Genomic DNA, 22,618 nt, shown 5'->3' with positions numbered 1-22,618 from the left:
ATCCCATAAGGATTTCCTGTCCTCTAATTCAACAGCACACACACCCCTTTCTCCCTGCTTCCCCAAAGTAGGCCTGTAACCTCCAGACCTATAATTTTAAGGGAAATAAAAAGGCAGAGTCACCAAATCCTCATACCTTTCAAAATCCTGTCAAATATTTTTGTCTTGGTCATTCTATCCCCCTTTCCCATTTTCTTCCTGAAATCTGCCATTCAGGGACAGGCTTTATGGAAGGGAAGGGCCAGTTCACCTAGAATAAAAAGTGTAGGGTAGGAAGGAGAAAGCATATGACAGCTGCTCATCAGACCAAATGAGAGAAAGTCATTTTAATAGTAAGGAGAGATTTGGCAGGAACATTGGAGTAGAAAGTGTCAGCTTGATCCCTCAGAAACCTCCCTAGGGCTCAGTCTGGTGCACAGCAAGTGGCAGAAGATTAGAGCAGCAACTCCACATTGGTATGACTAGGAAGCCAAAAGCAGAGAAGCAAGGCTCAAGCCTCATTTCTATTTGGAACCCTGCAAAGTGTCTCTGATCTCATGGGCTGGTAATGCACAGGAGAAATCGAGGCATATCATGTTTTGGCACAGAAAGACTGAAATTACACAGAATTTCCTTTGATTCCCATATGGCATAAGGGGGATGCCAGCTGAGTACTCATGGACTTGCTGTGGTGTCACCATGGTGAAGGGGGCGGTTACTTTATAGCAGGAGCTGTAAGGTAGACAGCCCAGCCAGGGGCAAGATAGAGATGCAGCAGAAAAAGGATTATTAATACCAGTGAGCCCCTGGCTGGTTTGGCTCAGTGGATTGAGCGTCGGCCTGCGAGCTAAGTGTAGCTGGTTCGATCTTCCAGTCAGGGCACATCAGAGAAGGAAAACTCTGACTCCAAAAAACCTCCGCTGCCTTGCGGCATACCTCTTCAGGGGAAAGGCTAAGGGAGTAAACCCCGACAGAAAATCCGGAGCCGGAGTCCCTAAGGCGGTTTGACGTTGTAGTCAACACCGGCAACTCCTGCGGCGCACCTGAAGCCAAGCTGTATTGACTCCGTCTTTCCCTTGGACCCTTCAGCTGCGAAGAGAGGGGGGTCTGCTGCATGGGCAACAGCAGACCCTCCATATCACCCTGCCCAGGCTCTGTAGCTTCAGCTTTACTGGAGAGGACACTCCAGCGTCATCGCAAGATGTCGATTCAACACGGGAGGAGACAGATACCGTGTCGCTCCCGAGTCGGACTGCACAGCCATTCTCGGCGGTGCAGATAGACTCTTAAGAAGCTACACCATCGTCTCTCGAGACAGACGGCTGCCGACGACGAATACCAGTGAAAGCTGAAGTCAGATAAGTTAGTCAAGGAAGACCAACTGGGCTTAGTGCGGAGAAACTAGACCATCAGTTTTACTAGTTTTAGTCACTCAGTGGTAGCAACTTTGGTAAGAGCAGGGGCCAAAATTGAGATGCCACACAGACTACACCTCAGCTAGAGGTCAAGGACAGTTTGCTGACAAAGGCTCTTTCCTCTCATTATCAGAACTCCCTTTCTACCCAGATCTTGGAAGGTCTTGGAAAGGTGGAGGTGAAAGAAAGACTGGTTAGAGAAAACTAACAGCCTTAATAAGGGGATCTTGTCTTACTGAATATTTCCCTTAAGTTAGACCATTTAAAACTGGAAGAGACAAACTGACTGACTTGGTAATTTTATGTGTTTTGTCTATCATCAATGGGAATAGGAACTTATGAGAAAGAAGGCATATGGGAATTTGGAGGCTCTGGAAATCTGCATAAAAGCTGAGGAGGTAAAACTAATACTGTCAAACCATAAGTACTAGGTAGAGGTGGTCCTAATTGGGTTGGGGGCCTTCACTTAGTAGATCAGGTAATCTTTTTACCTAGATCATTTATTCATACTTGTGTCTCAAACTGGCCCAATTCTGTGTACAGTTCACACTCCAGAACTCTAAGATCAGGCTGACACTAATCAGCAAATCATAGTTTCACTAATTAATTCCCTGCCCTATCCTGCTTCCCTTGGTTCCTTTCAGCTGAAAGCATTTCCCCAGTGAGTAACTTGCACAAGAATCTCTGGCTAGGGCTCTCCTTCTAGGGACTCAATCTAAGACAGTTGAGCTGGAGCTGGAGCAGAAATTTACATCACCCAGACATCCTTGACTTGGATTAGGATCAGTAGTAAGGAAACATTGAGTTATCTCCTTCTGAGAAAGGAGTGATGATTTTTTTTCCTTTTTCTTTTCTTTTTTTTATTTATTGATTTTTAGGGAGGTGGGGGAGGGAGAAGGGGGGAGAGAGACATCAATTTGTGATTCCACTTATTTATACATTCATTGCTTGCCCCTTGCATGTGCCCTGACTGGAGATCGAACCCGCAACCTGGGTGTATCAGGATGATGCTCCAGCTGAGCTACCTGGCCAGGGCTGAAGTGATAATTATTTATTTTATGAAATAACTGCATTCCATTAGGTAGAAATATTTTTTAAAGTATATGTATAGGAAGAAAATAGTTTGGATATTAAATTATAATGGACCTTTTGTTCACACAGCATTGGTTTCTCTTTTCTAATAGTACCTAGTTTTCCTTTTGGAGTTTTTCTCTCCCAGTTGTACATGGGCTTGATGAGATAGACATCCTGGTCCTTAGAGACTCGTCACCCATGAGGGTAAGTTTGTGACCCAGGCTTGCTCAATCCTGAAAATTTGAATCTTGAGCAATGATTCAAGCAAGTTACAATGATCATGTTTAGTTTTTTTTAGCAGCACTAGTAGAAGAGAACTGTGGGAAGTTTCTGCCTCAATATATTTTTAAATATTTTTAAATATTTATTTTTAGAGAGAAGGGAAGAGAGGTAGAGAGAGAGAGAGAGAAACATCCTTGTGTCAGAGGTCCATTGCTTCTCACACGTCCCCAACTGGGGACGTGGCCTGCAACCAAGGCACGTGCTCTGACTGGGAATTGAACCAGTGACCTTTCGGTTCACAGGCCAGCACTCAATCCACTGAGCCACACCAGCCTGCCCTCAGTATTCTAACTGCCTAATATCTGTTTACAAGTCTCCAGCCTTCCGTCTTCCATCGTGATAACTTTTTCATAACTTTCCAAAAATGTATTTTTGCTCAAATCAGTCAGTTGCTATTACATGCAGTCCTTCAATCCCAGAGGCTTATCTTGAACAGGAAGCATTGCTAATTTCAGGGAGGAGAGTAACGAAGTATGGATGATAGTTGCTGGCTCCATCTCAGCTGCCACTAATGTCAACCAAAGTCAATTGGGCCCTCAGCATTATGCCATGTGGGGCATAAATCAATCATTTTCTAGGGGAGTGCCAGGCTCTATCTCAAGGCTGCCACTGAACATCCAAGGCAACCAGCAACATGCCCAAGTTTCTGGCTTTTTCCTTCCTGTTCAGACTTCAAAAAATTCCACACCTCACAGGCAAGAGATTTGATTTCCTGACCAGCCAAAGGCGCTGGATGACGCAACGGGAATGATGGAAGAGTCAACTCTCTCTAGGGAAAACTGTGACCAATTGGAAATAGGAGAAAGGAGAGAGCTGCGTTCCTCCCAGCCATCCAGCCATCGGTCCACTGCCTGCGCTGCCAAGGAAACGTTGTGGATGGCTTGTGCCAGGCGGTCAATTTCTTTTGGCAGAAGGCCGCCACGCTGTCGCACTATTGATGTTAGAGATACAAAAAGAATTATTAGACTACAAAGTACTTGGCATTTGTGTTCCTGAAATGAGCCATTGCCCATTTGCTTTCGCTAAGATGATTCATAACACAGAAAATCTTGTGAGGGAACTCTTAGCCGTTACAGACAACGACAAGGTACTTCTTGCGCAAAGAAATGGGTCAGGCCAGTTCAGTGCTGTCTTCTTTAAACCTGGTCTGACTGAAAGCAGAAAGATGTGCTATGTGGTGAGCTAAAGTTGCAGAGGAAGCCTAGAACTTTGGAACTTGGGACTGTGACTGTTGTTCATTATCCTAAACTTGGGAGTTATATGAAAAATCCAGATCCGAGTTCGTGAAACCTCAACCCCAACGCCTGCTGTTTATTACTGCGCCAAGGAGACCATGCACGGAGCAGAGCCGATTTACAGACGTGTCCTCAAACTTCCTAACTAAGCCAGTGGCAATCTCCAACTTTGGTGTAATCTTTGCTCTTCTGGTGCCCAGAAGAACATTGGCTCCGCTGGTGTCACGGTGATGATCATCTGCTATGACCTGCTGGGCGTCGCCCTCAAAGAGTAACCTTTCAGTCCTGGAATACAAAGTGCATGCTGGTAACTACTGCTTGTACAACACACGCCAGTGTTTCAGCATCAGTGGTGTGGGTTTGGGCCTGGAGTGAATTAATAACAGTGGTGGTGCAGTGGCCTTGGAGAAGATTAGCTCCATCCAATCTCAAAAGATTCATGATATTGGTAAGTCTTAAGAAATCTATGTATATCCAATGAACCCCAGAATAAAGGTGAATACTTCGTGATGCATTGGCAACACCAAAAAAGATGATGCTTTGGGGAAAAAATTATTTCTTGGTAAAGCTCTTGAACTCCATATGATCTCTTTGAAAGGTGTGGGTCTGTGGGAGGCATACAAGGTTTTCTGTATAATGCAGACAGGACTGAAGATGTTCAGCAGCTGTCCACCTTCATGAAAAATTCTTTGGAGATACATCAGCTATGAACACATCCTAATCAATACATACTCTGCCCTTGAATAGTGTACAAAATTTAAAGTAACTTGGGAATGGCTACAAAAACTTAAACATGTTATTTTTCTTGAATGAACATGTTTATTATACATTCTTCTTTTTCCAAAGAACAACAACAAAACATCCACAACTCTGCAGACTGGTAGGACTTTGAACAGACACCTTAATTCTGACTTGAACTGGAAGCATTTTATAAATCTTTCCTGTTCTTTTCTGCCCTGGCTGGTATGGCTCCATGGACTGAATGCAGGCCTGTGAACCACATGCCTGGGTTGTGGGCCTGGTTGGAGGTGGTGAGAGGCAACCGATTGATGTTTCTCTCCCTCCCTTCCCCTCTCTCTAAAAATAAATTAATTAATTTAAAAAAATCTTTCCCTTGCTTTCCTAACAAATTCTAGCTTATATTGTCTTTGCCGCTAGTTTTTCCAACTAGATCTCAGTACTCAAACTTGTCTGTGGACTTAATTATGCAATCTGCAGTTAATGTTTCTGGAGACACAAAAGCACACATCATGGAGGGTAGCTGGGGTCCTTTAGGCACTGAATCTCAATGCCTTCTAAAATGACAGCAGTGGGATCTCCTGGGTTCCACAGCTATTAACTCAGTTCAACATTGACCATGCAGTGAGAGTTTGGGAGGAGTTGTAGGCTAAAGGTCAACTGGAGAACTTTCTTTATACTGTTATTTTCATAAAGAGATAAAAGTGACATATAGCAAAGTCTATTTTTAATACCAAATACTTTATATCTCTATGCATTTAAATTTCTAGTAGTACAATTCTCAGTAATAAATGTAGAGACTTAGAATTTGTTAGAATCCATGATTTTGTGCATTAAATATAGCATTACATTAGCCACATTTCCCACCACCACCCCCCTTTTTAAGCTGCTTCATAAAAAAGATTTACAAGTTCTCTAGTTCACTTTTGCTTTCCTTTCAATGAGTAGGAAAGAAGGTTGATTGGTTGCTTCTTTATTTTTCAGTTATGCCGTTGAACTAAATTTTTCTGGTAAACCCCCCTATCTTTTTTTCACTTGACCGTTCTCTTCATAGTGTTTGAGCAGAGCGATACTGTGAGTTCTCAAAGATCTGTACTGAAGAGTCTTTTCCCCTATTGTTTATCCATTGTCAGTATTTGATGTTGAATACATGAAGGACATTAAAATCCTAAAACATCTGAGAGAGAGAGAGAGAGAGAGAGAGAGAGAGAGAGAGAGAGAGAGAGAGAGATTTCCTCTTCTTTCCCCCTCCTACAAAATTCTCTGAAGCAGTTTCTCTATACAGTTTGTCCAGTGTAGTATAGACGGTGCCAACACTCCCACACAGTGACTAACTCTGTCTCTTTGAGGCTCACCGCAAAGCAGTTACCAGCACAATACTATGTCTGCGTGTATTACTTGACATCTGAACCTTCTCTTTCCCTCCCTGCCCTGTCATGCCCTCAGATCATACCTCATAGAGAAAACATCAGCGCTTAATCCCTGCCTCAGGTTGTGCTCATGATAAATATTCCTTTGTATGTTTATTTTTGTACTTTTTTTAAAAGCAGGTTTTCACAGTTATTATCATTATGTACCCTCCACCTTTTGCACTGCAATCTAAGCTGACTGATCTATTGCCCAATAGTACCAATTCTCCAAATCAAAGTGTCCGAGGGATATTCATACATGCTTGTGTGATTCTTTTTAATAGAAGATACACCAGACAATCTATCCATTTCTGTTCCCCAGAAATAAAATAACTAGAAGGGCTGGTGCTCCTCTTCCATGTATTTGAATTTCAATTCTGGAAATTTCTTCGGCCTGTCTTTGGGCAGTGCAACAAACCCTTGCTTGATGATTTCCAGGACCCATTCCACTGGCAGCTCAGCTCCAGCTTGTAGCAACCTTGAACTAAAGAAAGTGATTAACAAATCAATCTTTTACATTATATACTGAAATGAGAAGTGATTTCAGAATTGTTCAAAGAGATCTCATTTGTAAAGCAATGCATACACCAATTTGTATTGTGGTGAAGAGAATTTGTCAGTCAGGGAATAATGCTCTCTAACATCATTCAAATCACTTCTTCCATGACATTTAAGTCTTGTGCGTAATCTGGTAAAGGAACATCATTGGAACTCAGCAAACCACTCAAGAATTAGGTGGCTTGTTACAGAACTTTGTTGTGTTTTAGGTAGGAAGGAAAACAAATGCAGGGTTAGGCAAAAGTAGGTTTGCAGTTGTGAGTATACAAAACACAGAGTTTATTCTTGTATTATTATTTATTAATTATTGTATTATTTTCCATATGAACAATTGTAAACCTACTTTTGCCCAGCCCTGTAGATTAATGGCTTATTATAAAAGGCTATAATTTAGGAACAGCCAGATAGAATAGACATATAGGGCAAAGTATGTGGGGAAGGGCACAAAGCTTCCATGCTTTTTGAGCATGTCATTCTCCTTGAATCCCTATGTATTCACCAACTTGGAACCTCTGCATTGTTTTTCATAATACTTAGTTCTTTCTCCTAAGTAGGAAATATTAATTTCACTAGTTAAAAGCAAAGTATGGTTTAAAAAATTCTAATTTGTTTTGAACTGTACTAATGATGGTTATAATATATAACACAGTGAAAACAATATATTTATTCCATTATAACTATTTTCAAACAGAAATAGAAGTATTTAAGAGTCAAGAGTTTTCAGCAGAAAGAATTCATTCTGTCCCACCATCCCGCTGAGCCCCATGCTCAGGGCTGCTTTAGTCTTGGTGGAGAGGCCCCTGCAGCCAGAGGGTTTGCCTTTTCCAGTGGGCTCCAGGATGCAGATTCATTTGAAACTAGTGGGGCCAGAGGCCATAGCCTGTAGATGGAACATTCCACACACACTAAGAAGAGACTAGAAAGAAAAAGAGCCTCCAATGGTACTGAGAAAACTAGGATAATATAATGCTCTAGACACCAAGAGTGACTTTCAAGGACATGGTCAATTTTAAATGCTATATATATGGATAAATCAAGGAGAAAAAAAAACGGACAAAAATTACATAGTAGTGAAATATATCTCTTTTCTGCTAAGCCTTCTTGAGGCTTTAGGTTATTTATTACTTTGGGAAAGTCTGGGGAAATGAAAATAATTGAGATGCCCTACCTTCACAAAATCCATTTCACTTCTCTGCTTTCCTTTTCCTGCATATATGAGAAACTACAGCCTCCTTTCTAGCAATGTCTATTGTCCATCCATTGCTATAGCCCAGCAATTTTCAACCTTTTTCATCTCATAGCACACATAAACTAATTACTAAAAGTCTATGGCACACCAAAAATATAGGTGTAATTTTGATTCATTCACACTGGACAGCTATTGTTGTGTTGGCTGTTGTCAATCTAAGGGAAAAGAGGTCAGTGGCCCTGACTAAATAGTTAGATATTGCATGTTTTAAATTTTTTTGCAGTAAACCAGTTGAAAATTTATGCTCTAGTCAACTTTTGCAACTTTTCCTCAGGAATACATCTTAACCCACTATTTTTTTATCTGCTATAGTCTGTCATGACAGATAATAACAGGTGTATCAATGTTTCCAATGCTTGACATTTAACTTGGCTATTCAGAATGATGATGTCTCTTTTGATGACCTAGATGCTGTTCAGCAGGGGTAAAGTGATAGGGACACATCATTGATCATGCCTACCTACTTTGTTAACCTTTAAAATGTAAGCTTAGGGATTGTTTAGAGTTCATCTTCATTTTCTCTTCAAAAGCCTATGTCTATGGGGTAGGGCTTCTGACAAAGGTTTTCAAAAGAAACATAATTCAGCTGGAATGTTCCTTTGGCCTTTTCTTCCCCCCTACCTGAGGTTTTTTTTGTTTTTGTTTTTTTTTTTTTTTTTTTTTTTCATTGCTTTTATAGAAAGGGGAAGGGAGAGAGAAAGGCAGAGAGAGAAACATTGCTATAAGAAAAAAACTTATCAATTGGTTGTCTCCTGTGGGGATTGTATGTACATGAACCAGGGATTGAACCCACAACATACATATGTGCCCTGACTGGGAATCGAACAGGTAACCTTTTAGTTAGGGGACAAGACTCCAACCAACTGAGCCACACTGCCCAGGATTGGCCTTTGCTTTTATTTTCCTCATTTTTTTTCTGTGGCCACAATGTTTGTAAGGGTAAAGCCATCTTACAACCATAAAGACAGAAGCCACATGTTAGGTAGGCATAGTGATAAATAAAATGAGGAGCCTAGTTCCTTGCTGACATTCTCAAATAGTTTCATTAGCCCTGGGGTGCCTATCTCTAGACCTAATAAATCAGAAAAGCAGTCTGCTTTTGTTTAGTCACTATACAAGTGGTACCTAAATAAAATAGAATTATCTTCTGCAGGGTGAGCCCCTTGTAGTATAGGCCTCACCCACTAGGTGACTGTTCTAGGAACCCATCTGTATCAGTGTACCTGCAGGTGTTGTTGTGAGAGGCTGAGTTTGGCTTCAGTGAATTTTTTTTTGAAGACTCAATGCATTTGCCCATTTCATGATGGGTAATCTATGAGCACACCTGCCCATACCACACTGAGTGTTCAGCAGTTTTTAACCAGAGATAGCATGACCCCCATTCCCTGCCCTCCTTATTCACCCATCTCACCCAGATGAAAAAGGTCCTCAAAGGGAAACATTTTGCTGATGCGGAAGAGGGGAAACAAAAAATGGCAGAAGCACTAAAAAGCATAAAAACTGATGAGTTAAAGAACTGTTTTGAGCAGTGGAAAAAACATCTTGATAGGGGTAGTGCATCAAATGGAGAGTACTTTGAAGATGACTGAAGTTTAAACATGTAAGAATAAATACACAATTTTTAAATAAATAAATTCTGGTTTGGTGGGAGTCCCCCTCCAGTCTGGTTTTCTGTTGCATGAATTACAATCCTACCCAGACATTTAACTGCCTTTCCCACTAGATCATATCAGGTACCATGTCTGTATTTACTACCTGTGTTATGATAGAAAACCCAACTCAAAACTCTTTTAAGATATAAGGAAGTTTATTAACTCACATAACTGGAGACCCAAAAATAGGATGGACTTAAGAGTTGATGTGATTCCATTACCCCAGTCCCATTTGTCTGCTATTCTTTTGGCCTTCCCCATGTGTTGACTTCATATGCTCTGGTTGCCATCAAAAGCATTGTAGTAAATTCAAGCCTTATATTAAAGCTCAACATTTCTGGTGGGAATGTGAATCACTTCTGGAAGTTTTCCTGGAAAAGATTTTCTGAAAACCCTCTCCTTACAACTCATTGAAGTGAAGTCAGGTACTTGCATGATCTTAATCCAGTCCCCAGCAAGAGGGTGCTTTCTTTGCATTCAACTTCTTTAACTCCCAAGACTTAGAGCTGCTGGAGTACACAGGAAAAATTCCAAGTCCACAGATTTCCATTTATTCAACAACTGTACTGATCTGCTAGTGACTTTTTCTGGAAAAGTAAATCATAGTGAAGTCCTTAAAGTTCCTTTTTTTTTTTTTAACCAAAATGAAGAAACCAGAGGGGTGATGTTCTGCTCCTCTAGGGGAACAGTTGTCAAACTTAAAGTTTCAAATCATCCAGAAATTCCAAGATACTTTACTGTCAATAACTGAAGATAACTACTGATTTTTTAAAATAGTTAATTTTCAAAGATGTGAACGTTTTATATTTTCCATGGAGATTTGTCTCTGAAGGAGAGAAAAAGAATGCCTTCAAATTTTCATCACCAGGCAAATTTGAATCATCACTAAATTGACTCATATACCTTTCTCCTCATTCTATTAGAACATGTTGTTTAAACAGTTTGGAGCTGTAAGGTAATACTATATCTGCTGTCTCCTTAGAAGGGCCATTGATAAAGTCACTACTTGACAATACCAGTTCATACTGATAAGCTTGGCTTGCAGAACTGTTCCTGACTTGGGGGGGTCAGTGTACAAGGAGTCAAATTTCAGACTATTCTTGTGACTAGGTACTTGTGGAGAGCAGAACCAATAAAAAGACATTGGTCTGTTTAAGATAGCATAAAGTATATAAAACAAAGTGAAGTCACTCGTGTCAACTAAAATGACACTTTGGTTCAAGAGAAAAACTGCTAAAGTCACTCTAAGACACTTCTAGCAAGGGGATACACTTAAGATATCTACTCATGTGGTCAGAACAGACATGTCTGTCAAGGAGACACAGCTAAGATATCTGCCCATGTGATCAGAATCGCCATGTCTGCAGAAAGGGGCCACACATAGCTAGTCTCCTGGGGAATTTCCACTCTTGCTAGCATGGGTGTCAAGCCAAACAGCCTTGTAACACCCATAGGTGTTTGGACAAATTCCAAACTTGGCATCAGGGGTACCCAGAGATTTATTGAAAGGATCCAGAAGGGTGGAGTACACTACTTTTCAGGTAAAACTGAAGCAGGTTCCAGACCACTGCTGAGACAGCTGAGCTACACACACCAGAGTGCTGCTCCGTGCCAGGTTGATCTCTCTTGGCACTGGCTGCCAGAGGCTCTGCCCTGCTGGAATGAGGACTTCACCTGCCCTGCTGCCCATCTGGCTCCAGAGATCCTTCCTTGCAAGATGCTGACAACTCCTCTGCCCACCGTGCTGTCTCTCAGACCTGCGTACTGAGACTCTGGCACTCAGGTTCATCATTCCCCCATTGATTGCTGTGTGTGTGTGTGTGTGTGTCTGTGCGCGTGTGTGTGGGTTATAACTCTTAGACTGTTAGAATGTGAGTAGGATATTAATGCATGTTGATGTTCTACTCTGAGTGAACCTGCATTTAATAAAAGCTGAGTGAATAGCATAGTTCCTGTGTGTGACTCTTGTCTATTCCTTGGTGCTGGGCTGCTCAGCAGGCAGCTAGCTGAGCAGCTGTCGGGCTGACTTATGGGAAACTGTATCACGAACTGATGCTGGTGACAGTACTAACCACTAAACCACTCAACCACTCATCTTCTCCTGCAAATGGGCATTATGATCGGTTGTTGCTTTTGTCACGTGCAAAACTAAATGAGATTCAGTACTTCTGCACAATTCCAAGTAATATAACAATTTAATACACTTGGTTCTTTATTCATTTATCCAAACGTCCCAACTGATCATTCATTTGGCCTCCAAATGGGCCAGAAATTTAACAAAAAAAGGTGTGCCTGGGATTGGGGAGAGGGGGACCGTCGGTCCCTGTCGCAGTCTAGGGGTTGCTCGGCCCTCCGCACCGAGACCCAAAGACTTAATACTGCTCGCGGCCCAAGGATCTGGATGCGGGTGCTGCTGAGGGAGTCAAGCTCAGACTTCGCCCTGCGCGAAATGAGAAGCGGGAGCCATCTGAAGGTAATGCAGTACATCCGCTGAGTCATCGGGACCGCGGCCAAGGAAGCACAACGCATTCCCACCTGCCCGAAGGGAGAGTGGGAGCACAGACAAATTGGTGCAGCCTCAGGACTTTTGGGGGAGTAACTCCGACACAGCGCGCGCCTGACTCATGCAGGAGGTTTCCAGGCCTGGGGAACCGGAAACGAACCCCGGGCACGCGCCAGAGAGTAGGCGGGGCCCCTCTGCCGGAAGTGCCTGCGGCTGTGGCTGAGGACTTGGCTGGGCTACGCTGTCTTCGCAGTTCCCCAGCGGAGCGTCTGCGTTGGGAGGGGATCCAGATCCTCCCCTGGTGGGAGAGCGCAGGGCGGGACCCAGTTAAGACTTGGATCCCGTGGTGTGTAGGAATAGTCGCTGAGGGAAGGGAGGGAAGGAAGTTTGGCTAGCCTGCCAGTGAAGGCTTCGTTCCCTAGATCCAATATGGACGGTCTCCTAACTCCCAGGGAGTCCGCAAAATTCATTGCGGAAAACAGTCGGGATGTGTTCATTGATGGCGGAGGCGTGCGAAGAGTGGCAGAGCTGCTGCTCACCAAGGTCTCGGGGCCGGAGCTATGCCTGGGGGGCTGGAAGGCCCTCCACGAGCTGAACCCCAGGACTGCTGACGAAGCCGCAGTCAACTGGGTTTTCGTTGCAGACACACTCAACTTCTCCTTCTGGGCGGAGCACGATGAGCACAAATGTCTGGTGGGGTACAGGGGGCGAACGTACAGTGGGTACTGGTCCCTGTGCGCCGCGATCAACAGAGCTCTCGACGAAGGTTGGTACCCTTTCTGCTGGTCAGACCCTGTAGCCTTTGAGGCTACTGAGAGGGTCCCAAGGAACGGGCTGGAACATGGAATAAAGTGTTAAGGCGAATTTGAAGTTCTTCTTTGCCAGCCCCACAGCTTAAAATAAAAGTGTGATAAGAAGCTGGCATTAAATCCTTATTCAGTGGGAACTGATTCTAATACGTATTACTGCAGCTAGGTCTGATGAAATCTGAAGAACAAAGGGGACAAATATATAACATTTTACACTGTCAAAAATTACAATAGTTAGAAATGGATGAATGAGTACAGGTGAACAAATAGAAAATGAGGGATTTGCTTCTGGCTTTTTATTCATTCACTTTTAGTTAATTCCTGTAACACTCATTTAGTTTCATATTAACTGTGTTGTAAAAGCAAGGGTCTAGTGGAATATAAAATCATGGCTTTGTTTCTCTGCCTTTTCTTTTCTCCCCAAGGGATACCAATAACTAGTGCTTCGTACTATGCCACAGTGACCCTGGATCAGGTTCAGCATATACTCCGTTCTGACACGGATGTTCCCATGCCTTTGGTAGAAGAGAGACATCGGATTCTCAATGAAACCGGGAAAATTCTGCTTGAGAAGTTTGATGGCTCTTTTCTTAATTGTATCCGAAAAAGTGAAAAAAGTGCACAGAAGTTATTGCATCTGGTAGTTGAAAGCTTTCCCTCTTACAGAGATGTGACTGAGTTTGAGGTGAGTTTCTTCTGTTGGGCATTTTAGAATTATTGTTTATCTTCTCATTGTCAACTCTTTTAGTTGTTAACTCTTTTACTTCCGGAACTCCTTTTGAGAATAAAAACTTAACATTTGAAGTTCGTTCCTGTGAACAAGGAAGAGCAACAATTAAGCCATATTTCGAAGATTTTACTTCTCTTATGATTTCTTTTCAGCATATTCCCTTTATTCTTTTGGCCTTTTTTCGTTGTCCTTTTAAAATGTTTCAAACCTAAAAAAAAAAAAAAAACACTGGACCTTCAACATGATGTTTTCACTTAGGGATAAGGAGGTTCTTTTAATACTTCAAAACATTTTTGCGGGCCAGGTCCCTGATTTGGGGCATGCAAGAGGCAAGCAAGCGAAGTTTCTTTTGCACATGGATGTTTCTCTCTCTTTCTTTCTCCCTCCCTTTCCCTCTCTAAAAATAAGTAAATAAAATCTTTTTAAAAAATTTACTTCATTGAATGAAAATCAGAACGTATACTAAATTCTTTATTTCTTGCATAGTTCTAATGTATGTATACCATGCATTTTCCTTTTCATGCACAGGATACTTTGACAGTACTACTTGCTTTATGGTGCAAAATTTTTAAAACAGATTTACATTTAAAATGGTGAACATTTTGTATACCCTCCCAGTGTACACCTGGATTTTGTTTCTGTAAAATTTTAAGATCTGTTATCACTGTGTATTTTAACTGTGACAAGAATGGAAGGTAACTTCAGCAGAATCACATAATATAAATATATTGACTTACTGACTAAGTCCATGTTATGTCAGATTTAAATGTTAAAGCTACCCTTTTAAAGTCACAATTCAACAACCACTAAAATTGCCAGTAATATTGCTTAAATCGTTCTTTATGATTCATAGGGTGTTTGCACATACACTCTCATTTGATCCATAAAATGGCTCTTTGGGGCCTTAGGACAAGGAACATATTGTCTCCTTTGCAGCCAGAACCAGTTGAAAAAGAAAGTTAAACTAGTTTATCTTAGGTCATTCAGTCAATAGCTAGCTTTTCAATTTTACTATAAAGTGAGAGATGGCCTGTTTATGTACGTTAAGATTCTTTTAATTGCAACATAAAAGCAAATAATACAAAACTAGAAAAAAACTTAATCAGATGGAAGAATATTTGGATGGTTATTGGTGATAGGCACATCCAGGATCAAGGACTCAATGCCATCAGAATTCAGTCTCTTCTCTTAACTTCTGTGGGCTCCATTTTTCTCTTACTGTAGATCAGCATTCTCCACAAAGTAAAAAAGCTTCGTGAACTTTGCATCTTATTGCTTTATAGCACCAGAGAGAGAGCGTGAGAGGGACATGTTCTCAGGTCTAGTTATAAAACTCCTGGGCAAGGACTGATTGAACTGGGCAGGGATTATGACCAATAAGTGTGGCTTTCAGGGCTTTGTGGATGAGGCAGCGGCAGTTCCTGGAAAAGAGGCCATAGGTCAATTTACTGTTGAACTTCATTCTGTTTTGACTAACCATTTTGCTAATGCAAACGTTACTTTGAGATTTATCTTTGTCTTCAAAGTATGTCATTTCAGCCTTGTTTTTCAGGAAATTATGGATTCAGTTCCTCAGTCCATCATTCAGACCATCTGAATATATAGGATTGGGCAAAAGTAGGTTTATAGTGTGAATCTGTGAAACAGATTTTATTCTTGTATTATTAGTTATTAATTATTGTATTATTTTCCATGCGAACAACTGTAAACCTACATTTACCCATCCTGTATTAAACTGTGTAGAAGAAATCAAACTGTCATTCACGTGGCTAAGAATCCATGTATTCCAGAGTTCACATAGTTGTAGTAGGAAATAGGCTAAAATTAAATTTAACATGACTTCAGGTTGAATGGATGAATTCTTCTCGTGGCCGGGATGGCTGAGTTGTTTGGAACATCATCCTATAATCCAAAAGGTCACAAGTTCCATTCCTGGTCAGGGCACATACCTGAGTTGTGGGTTTGGTCCCCAGTCAGAATGCACTGATAAATGTTTCTCTTCATCTTTCTCTCCCTCCCTCGCCCTCTCTCTAAAATCAATAAGCACGTCTTCAGATAACGATAAGAAATACAAAATTTCAATACTTTCTTCAAGGAATATTGTCTTTTTTCATTTTTTCCAATAAAAGTATTTTTAGTGTTAGCCAAAACACTGTATTTCTGTAACCCCTGGTTCCTACATAACACTGAGCACATAGTGAGTGCTGACTTAATGCTTTCATTAGTCAATTTACAGTTATCTTTGTATATTCATATAAAAGATACACATAATTAAAGCACTTTGTGTAATTCCAAATCTGGAAGAATTATTTTTAAAAAATATATATTTATCATAATGTCCCAATTTTCCCCCTTTTGTTCCCTTGCACCCTGGAAGAATTCTAATGAGCAATTTTGGGACTGCTTTGAAATTCAGGAAGTTTTAAAATCAAATATACCTTTTTATTCATATTTTAAAATTTTCTAATTGCAAAAGTAAAACGTATTAATTACAGAATTTGTGAAGTAAGCAGAGAAACAGTCTCTATTGTACTAAGAGGTAACCACTGATTATAATTTGGTCTTTTTCTCTGTGTGTGTGTGAATGTGTATGTGCACAGGCAGGGAAGAGTTAGTATCATGCTATATAAGCTTTAAAAATTAACATTATGAACATCTTTCTACATCAATAAAAATTCTTTCACAGTGCAATTTTTTTTAGTACCAATTTTAATGGCTTCACAGTATTTTGGTGTATGGATGTACAATCCCATAATTATTTGTCCAAACTATTTTACCACAATAATTGTGTTTGATACACAGTTTATTTTTTAAACTGGATTTTATGTCTTATTATTTTCAGTTTTATGTGATAATAAGCAATATTGCATAACAGTTGAACATCCATAATTATTTTCTTAGAATGGATTCCTAGTAGTGGAAATGCTGAGTCAGAACATGGCCAGTTTTTTCCAGCTTGTAATATATAAAAATGCTAAATGTTCCTTAGAAAGATGATAACAAAGATGATCAATAGCAGCATGTGAGAGTGCCCTTCCCTTCTTCAGAACATGGTTATGGTATTTGTTGCTATGTTTTAAAATTGTTAACAAGTTACATAAAAATAGTCATGATTATTTTTAATGCATACTGATTTACTGAGATTATTATCATATTTAGGTATAAACAGATTAATGAAAGTAGAAAATTTTAATTCAGACAAGCTTAGATCAGTGATTTCTCAGGCTGGCTGTGCCCTAGAATCGGTTAAGAAGCTTTAAAATTCAGATTTATTTCCAGTACACCACCCTCAAAGATTCTAGTCAATGGAAAGAGCTTTTTTTTTTAAGCTCTTAAAGTGACTATGATTTAGAGTATGCATAACTATATAAGAGTCCTAATTAATAAATTGGCTTCCTTAGGCTGTCATGTTTACTCTGATGTACTGTTAAATATGCATGAAAAATATGAGCTTTTTTATATTTTAATAAGTAACATTATATGCTACTCATAAACATTTATAATTCTTGATCTTTCTAATTTGTGATAAACTTATTAAAGAAAATCAACTCATGGTCATAGCGTTTTTCATTGACAACTACTTTTTAAAGGTACTATTTTGAAAATATTTTATTTACAAAGCAATATTATGGAACATATAGGGAACTGTTATTTTGGTATTTGCTGGTATTTTCAGTGATATCAGTTAATATTTTAGAGATGTAGAATTTGATTACTAAGATCATCTGATAACTAAAACTATCATATTTTAAGAAAATGTTTTATAGGTGACTTAAATTTATTTTTTCAGTCCTCACTTGAATCATATGGGTATATTTATTTTAAGGGTATTATAATCTAATCTTCATGATATAGTAGTTGGATACCCCAAACAGTGGCCCTGATGTGACAATTTATGTTTTGTTAGGTGCTAGCACTCATTTTGTTATATAAATCTGGTTCGTAGATTTTTTTTAAAAGTTGTATTTATTTTTAGAGAGAGGGAAAGGGAGGAAGAAAGAGGGAGAGAAAAATCAATGTGCAAGAGAACCAGAGCAGTTGCCTCTCGTGTGCCCCCAACTGGGGACCTGGGCTGCAACCCAGGCACGTGCCCTGACTGGGAATTGAACAGGTGACCCTTTGGTTTGCAGTCTGGAGCTCAGTCCACTGAGCCACACCAGCCAGGGCAGGTACATAATTTTCCCAGTTTGCTCTATGAATCTTGTTAAATATAGAATAGTTTCTATCCATCATAGTAAACATTATGATATAATAATAATTGTGTTTGATACACAATTTTATTTTGTAAATTAAGTTTTGTGTCTTGCAGTTTAATAAACTAGACTTGAATTAGAAACCTAATTACCATATATAAGTCCAGTTTATATAAAGGAACAATTGCCAGGACATCATATTTTGATAGATTTGGGGATATAGTTTATATACTTATTAATGGTGATTTGTTTCCCATGACATGCAATTTAATTTGCAGACTTTACAGCTTGTCAGAAAATGAGCAAGTGTATTAACCCTGGAAAACAAAATACTGAATTTCTTAATGTTGGCCTTAGAAAGTTTAACTTAGTAAAAGTTGGTCTGGATTGATTGCTGTAGGTGTACTTTATGCTTAAGCAATATTAGGTTATATCTCATTAGGACACAGTATCACTGGAGTTTTTGTTAGTAAATAAAGGAATTTATATAGTCATCTGAAGGAATTTTTATATGGAGCCTTTCCTTGAAGAATTTTACTTTTTATTTATTTATATCATTTACATATGAAAATAGTCTTAAAGTTGGTCAGGATATATTTTGGGAGCTAGTGATATTGATTATTCATGTCTATCAGATAAGCAGTTATAAAAGATGATTGGGATTATTACCTTTGGTATTAGGACTAGGAGTAGATCATAATTACCTTTCCATGTTTTTCCATAGTCTATACTGATCTGCTCTTGTAGTTTTGTAGAGAATTTTTGAGTTAAATTATAACCCGCTATCTTATAATACCTGGTTAAATTTGTTTCTTCCATGCATAAACATAGTTTGTAGTTTATTTTTGTTATATTATTGACTTTGACTATTTCCAAAAATGGTAGACTGAACAAATTCTGACTGTAGATCGTATTATCTGAAAGGAAACAGGTAAAAAAATGAATGTTGTGAATCTCTTCAGAGGTGAGCTTAGGGACAATTATTTTCTTCTTTATACTTTTCTGTATTTTATACAGTTAATGTAAATTATGTTGCAATTAGAAAAACATTTAAATTTAAAAAACTGTAAAGAAATACTATCGAACTATTAAAATTAATAAGTAAGTGGATTATAGTGACACAGAAATATGTACATGAAGTAATGCCATTGAAAAAGAACACTAAATAGTACCATGATTACATATATTGTATTTTATGTTCCTTAAAAAATACAGGAAGTAGCCCTGGCTGGTGTGGCTCAGTGGACTGAGTGCTGGCTTGTGAACCAAAGGGTCGCAGGTTCGATTCCTAGTCAGGACACATGCCAGGTCCCCAGTTGGTGAGGTGTGAGAGGCAACCACACATTGATATGTCTCTACCTCTCTTCCTCCCTCCCTTCCCTCTATAAATAAATAAAATAAATAAAATCTTAAAAAATATATAGTAAGTAAATTTGGAGTGATAGAGCTAATTTAATATTTATTAGACCCCCCCTTTTTTTGTGTGTAAGAGATCTAAATTCTTATCAACAGAGTAAGATTACTGTCCCCATGAAAAATATTTTTAGTGTGGGTCATTTTTTTTTATAGCATTTCATAAAGCTTTCAGATACCCAAATAACGTTTATATTCTCTTCAATCACCAGGGAAAAAGAATTTCTTTTTACAAACGGGCCCAAATCCTTGTGGCAGATACGTGGAGTGTGTTAGAGGGAGAAGGAGATGGCTGCTTTAAGGACATCTCCAGTATTACTATGTTTGCTGACTATCGATTACCTCAGGTTCTTGTTCACCTGGGAGCCCTGAGATACTCTGATGAACTACTGGAGAAACTTCTCAAAGGTTTGTCAACTTAATTAAGACATTCTTTGTTATATTATGAACTATTGTTGAGTCTCTATCTAGTTTCTTTTACAGAAGGTTTCCTTTCCTTAGATAAAAGCACTATTTATGGTTAAAAACATGTAAAGAAAAACAGAAGGGCAGTTGAAATATGGAAAAAAAAATTGCTTTTTGTTGTTTATACTGTGGAATATGTATAATTGGGAAATTGTGCTATTTAAATATCATAATTTCAGAGCATCACAATAAGATGAAGTCGAAATTTATGTTTAATGGTGGGCAACACTAAGCATGTCAGGTGTAGTATTTGAAGAATGTTAATTAAGCCAAAGAGCACACTATGGCATGAAATTAAAGGTGGGGCTGAGAGGTAGTATGTACTGGATTTTGAGTCAGGAGGCTCCAAGGTCTTCCACTGCGTTATCTTGCACAAGTCACTCACTTTTTTAGGCTTATTTATTTACCATTATTGGATTTGATTATTGATTCTCAAGAGTAGAAGCCTTATTATAGTATATGAGTACAAATAATTATGTTTGTGTGAGAATTAGCTTTTTGTTTTTTAAATATTTCTTTATATTGTATAATTTTAATGTTAATTTCTCTTTTAATGTTAATGTTAAAAATAAATTTCTTTATTTTTAAAAAAAGTAGTTTTTATGATTACATCATTTTCTCTTGTGAAATAGATTTCAATCATCCAAAATAAGAATAATACAGAATATAAAGGTACCATTGTTCCCGCAGTTGCTTCTGCCAGGCTCTTATGCTGTCCTGGGCAACCCACTTTGTTTTTCTGTTTCCTCATTTGAAAAATAACAAGTCATTTTATGTCGTAATGCTGTGTCCTGGGTCATTAATTGTTGGATACCTTAAAAAGGGACAACTGTTAACAGTCAGGGATCTTTTTACATACAGACATAGTCAGCTGATCTTTTGTTTTTTTTGGCCAATGTGTATGCTGCTCATTCCTATTGCTAAACATCCTCTTGCCTGGTTTCCTTCACCACATTTTCTTTTTTTTCAATTAAAGTCCTACATATCAACAAAGGCTTAGCTCCAATTCTACCTCTTCTACATAGCTTTTCCTGACTTTTTACAATTTGTCCTTCTCCCTCTCTTGAGTTTTTATAGCACCCAATTGTGTCTGCTACTGTGAGAAAAACCCTGGTGAAAAGGGATCCAACCAGCATAGTTGTACAGAGTTGTCTGAATTTTCTTCTACCATCCATTTCATCTCAAAACTCTTCTCCAGATGTCCATCTGTAGCTGTTACTGCCTCCACTTTGTCCAGCTTTTAAAAGGAGACTCTGCTGTCCCTGACTAGTCTGACATAGCGTGAACAAACTTCTTTGCCCCCTAGTTTATTTAAACAAAATTACATATTTTCAAAAAGTACTTTATTAAAGCTAACTAGAGGAGAAACAGAAATTATGAATGTAAAGGTGTATACATTGATTAAAAAAAAAAAAAACTATCATAAGTGAAATCTAAAACCAGGTGGCTTGACTAGATGAAGTAGAACTTTCCTTCCCTAACCTCTAATGATACTTCTTTCAAATGTGAGGATGTGATACACTTACATTCTCTTACTCTCTCCTTTTCTGGATATCTCCAGGACAGCACTTGGAAGGCCTATATAGATTTCTGTTCGTTTTATCTTTAACCCATTTCTTCACCAATATACCAGTTCTCGAGTGGAGATGGGAGGTGATATTTATTTGGCCCCTTAGAAGTCCTCTAAATTTTGCAGTATTTTTCCCCATGGCATTAAACCTAATTTTAAATCCTTCTTTTTTTCCAGTAATTTAATAATCTTGCTGCCATATTTTTAAATTTATGGTTACCTTATATTTACTTAGTAAATATTTATTGGGAAGCTAGTAAGTGCAAGGTGCTATGCTAGGTCCCAGGAATATTGAGACAAGCCAGATGTCAACCCTGTCCTTGTGGAACTTAACTTGCAATTTTGAATTAATGCCTGAATTTAGAAATGTTTAAATTACTAAAAATAAAGTCTGAGATTTATAGTGTTCAGTTGTGTTTTGTTCTACAGTAAAGCTCTGAATAGATTTTGTATCATTGACTACTAGCTCTTCTTGCTTTGTTTCTTCCCCTTGCAGGACAAATGCTCTCGAATGGGAACAGGCAAGAGGTGGAAATCAGAGGGTGCTCACTTTGGTGCGTTGAGTTGATCCGAGATTGTCTTCTGGAACTTATTGAAAAAAAGGGTGAAAAAACTAGTGGAGAGATCAATTCCATTCTTCTGGATTATTTCTTATGGGACTATGCCCGTGATCACAGGGAGGATATGAAAGGAATTCCATTTCATCGAACACGTTGTATATATTATTGACCCAAAATGTAAACTGATCCAAAGAAAACTTGCATTTTTATATCACATAATCATTGATACAATTTCACTCTGATATTAAGAGAAGATGGTGGGGTTAATTTCTCCTGATACATCACTGAGTATTCCCAAATTTATCCTTTATCTGCTTGTTTAGTTTTAACTCTGTTTTTCCTTTTTGTGGACACATGACAAATAGTGATGGAACTTTAATGCTTTCTTTAAATCTCAGATTTCTTAAAGTTAATCATGTCATAATGTGATTAACCTTCAGTGACAATATTTCATCTATTCAATTGGTATCTTTTCTCAAGGTGTACCTTAATCATTGCTTCCAGTCAGGGCACATCAGAGAAGGAAAACTCTGACTCCAAAAAACCTCCGCTGCCTTGCGGCATACCTCTTCAGGGGAAAGGCTAAGGGAGTAAACCCCGACAGAAAATCCGGAGCCGGAGTCCCTAAGGCGGTTTGATGTTGTAGTCAACACCGGCAACTCCTGCGGCGCACCTGAAGCCAAGCTGTATTGACTCCGTCTTTCCCTTGGATCCTTCAGCTGCGAAGAGAGGGGGGGTCTGCTGCATGGGCAACAGCAGACCCTCCATATCACCCTGCCCAGGC

The 22,618-nt window shown here is 39.1% G+C and overlaps 1 protein-coding gene and 1 pseudogene across 1 annotated transcript; both read left to right on the top strand.

Annotated features, from left to right (window-relative positions):
- Window positions 1-3,687: 3,687 nt before the first annotated feature.
- Window positions 3,688-4,695, top strand: LOC150013246 (phosphoserine aminotransferase-like; annotated as a pseudogene).
- Window positions 4,696-12,523: 7,828 nt separating this feature from the next.
- QNG1 (Q-nucleotide N-glycosylase 1) lies at window positions 12,524-22,320 on the top strand. The gene is made up of 4 exons (XM_090275885.1): window positions 12,524-12,860; window positions 13,329-13,588; window positions 19,452-19,647; window positions 21,771-22,320. Exons 1-4 carry the CDS (start codon window positions 12,524-12,526, stop codon window positions 22,001-22,003), a joined length of 1,026 nt encoding a protein of 341 aa, XP_090132011.1. The 3' UTR covers window positions 22,004-22,320.
- The last annotated feature ends 298 nt before the right edge of the window (window positions 22,321-22,618 follow it).

The sequence above is a fragment of the Furipterus horrens genome, unplaced genomic scaffold (genome assembly GCF_987537825.1).
Source record: "Furipterus horrens unplaced genomic scaffold, mFurHor1.1.pri manual_scaffold_4, whole genome shotgun sequence".
NCBI classification, from domain to species: Eukaryota; Metazoa; Chordata; class Mammalia; order Chiroptera; family Furipteridae; genus Furipterus; species Furipterus horrens.
This window is presented reverse-complemented; position numbering and strand designations above follow the sequence as displayed.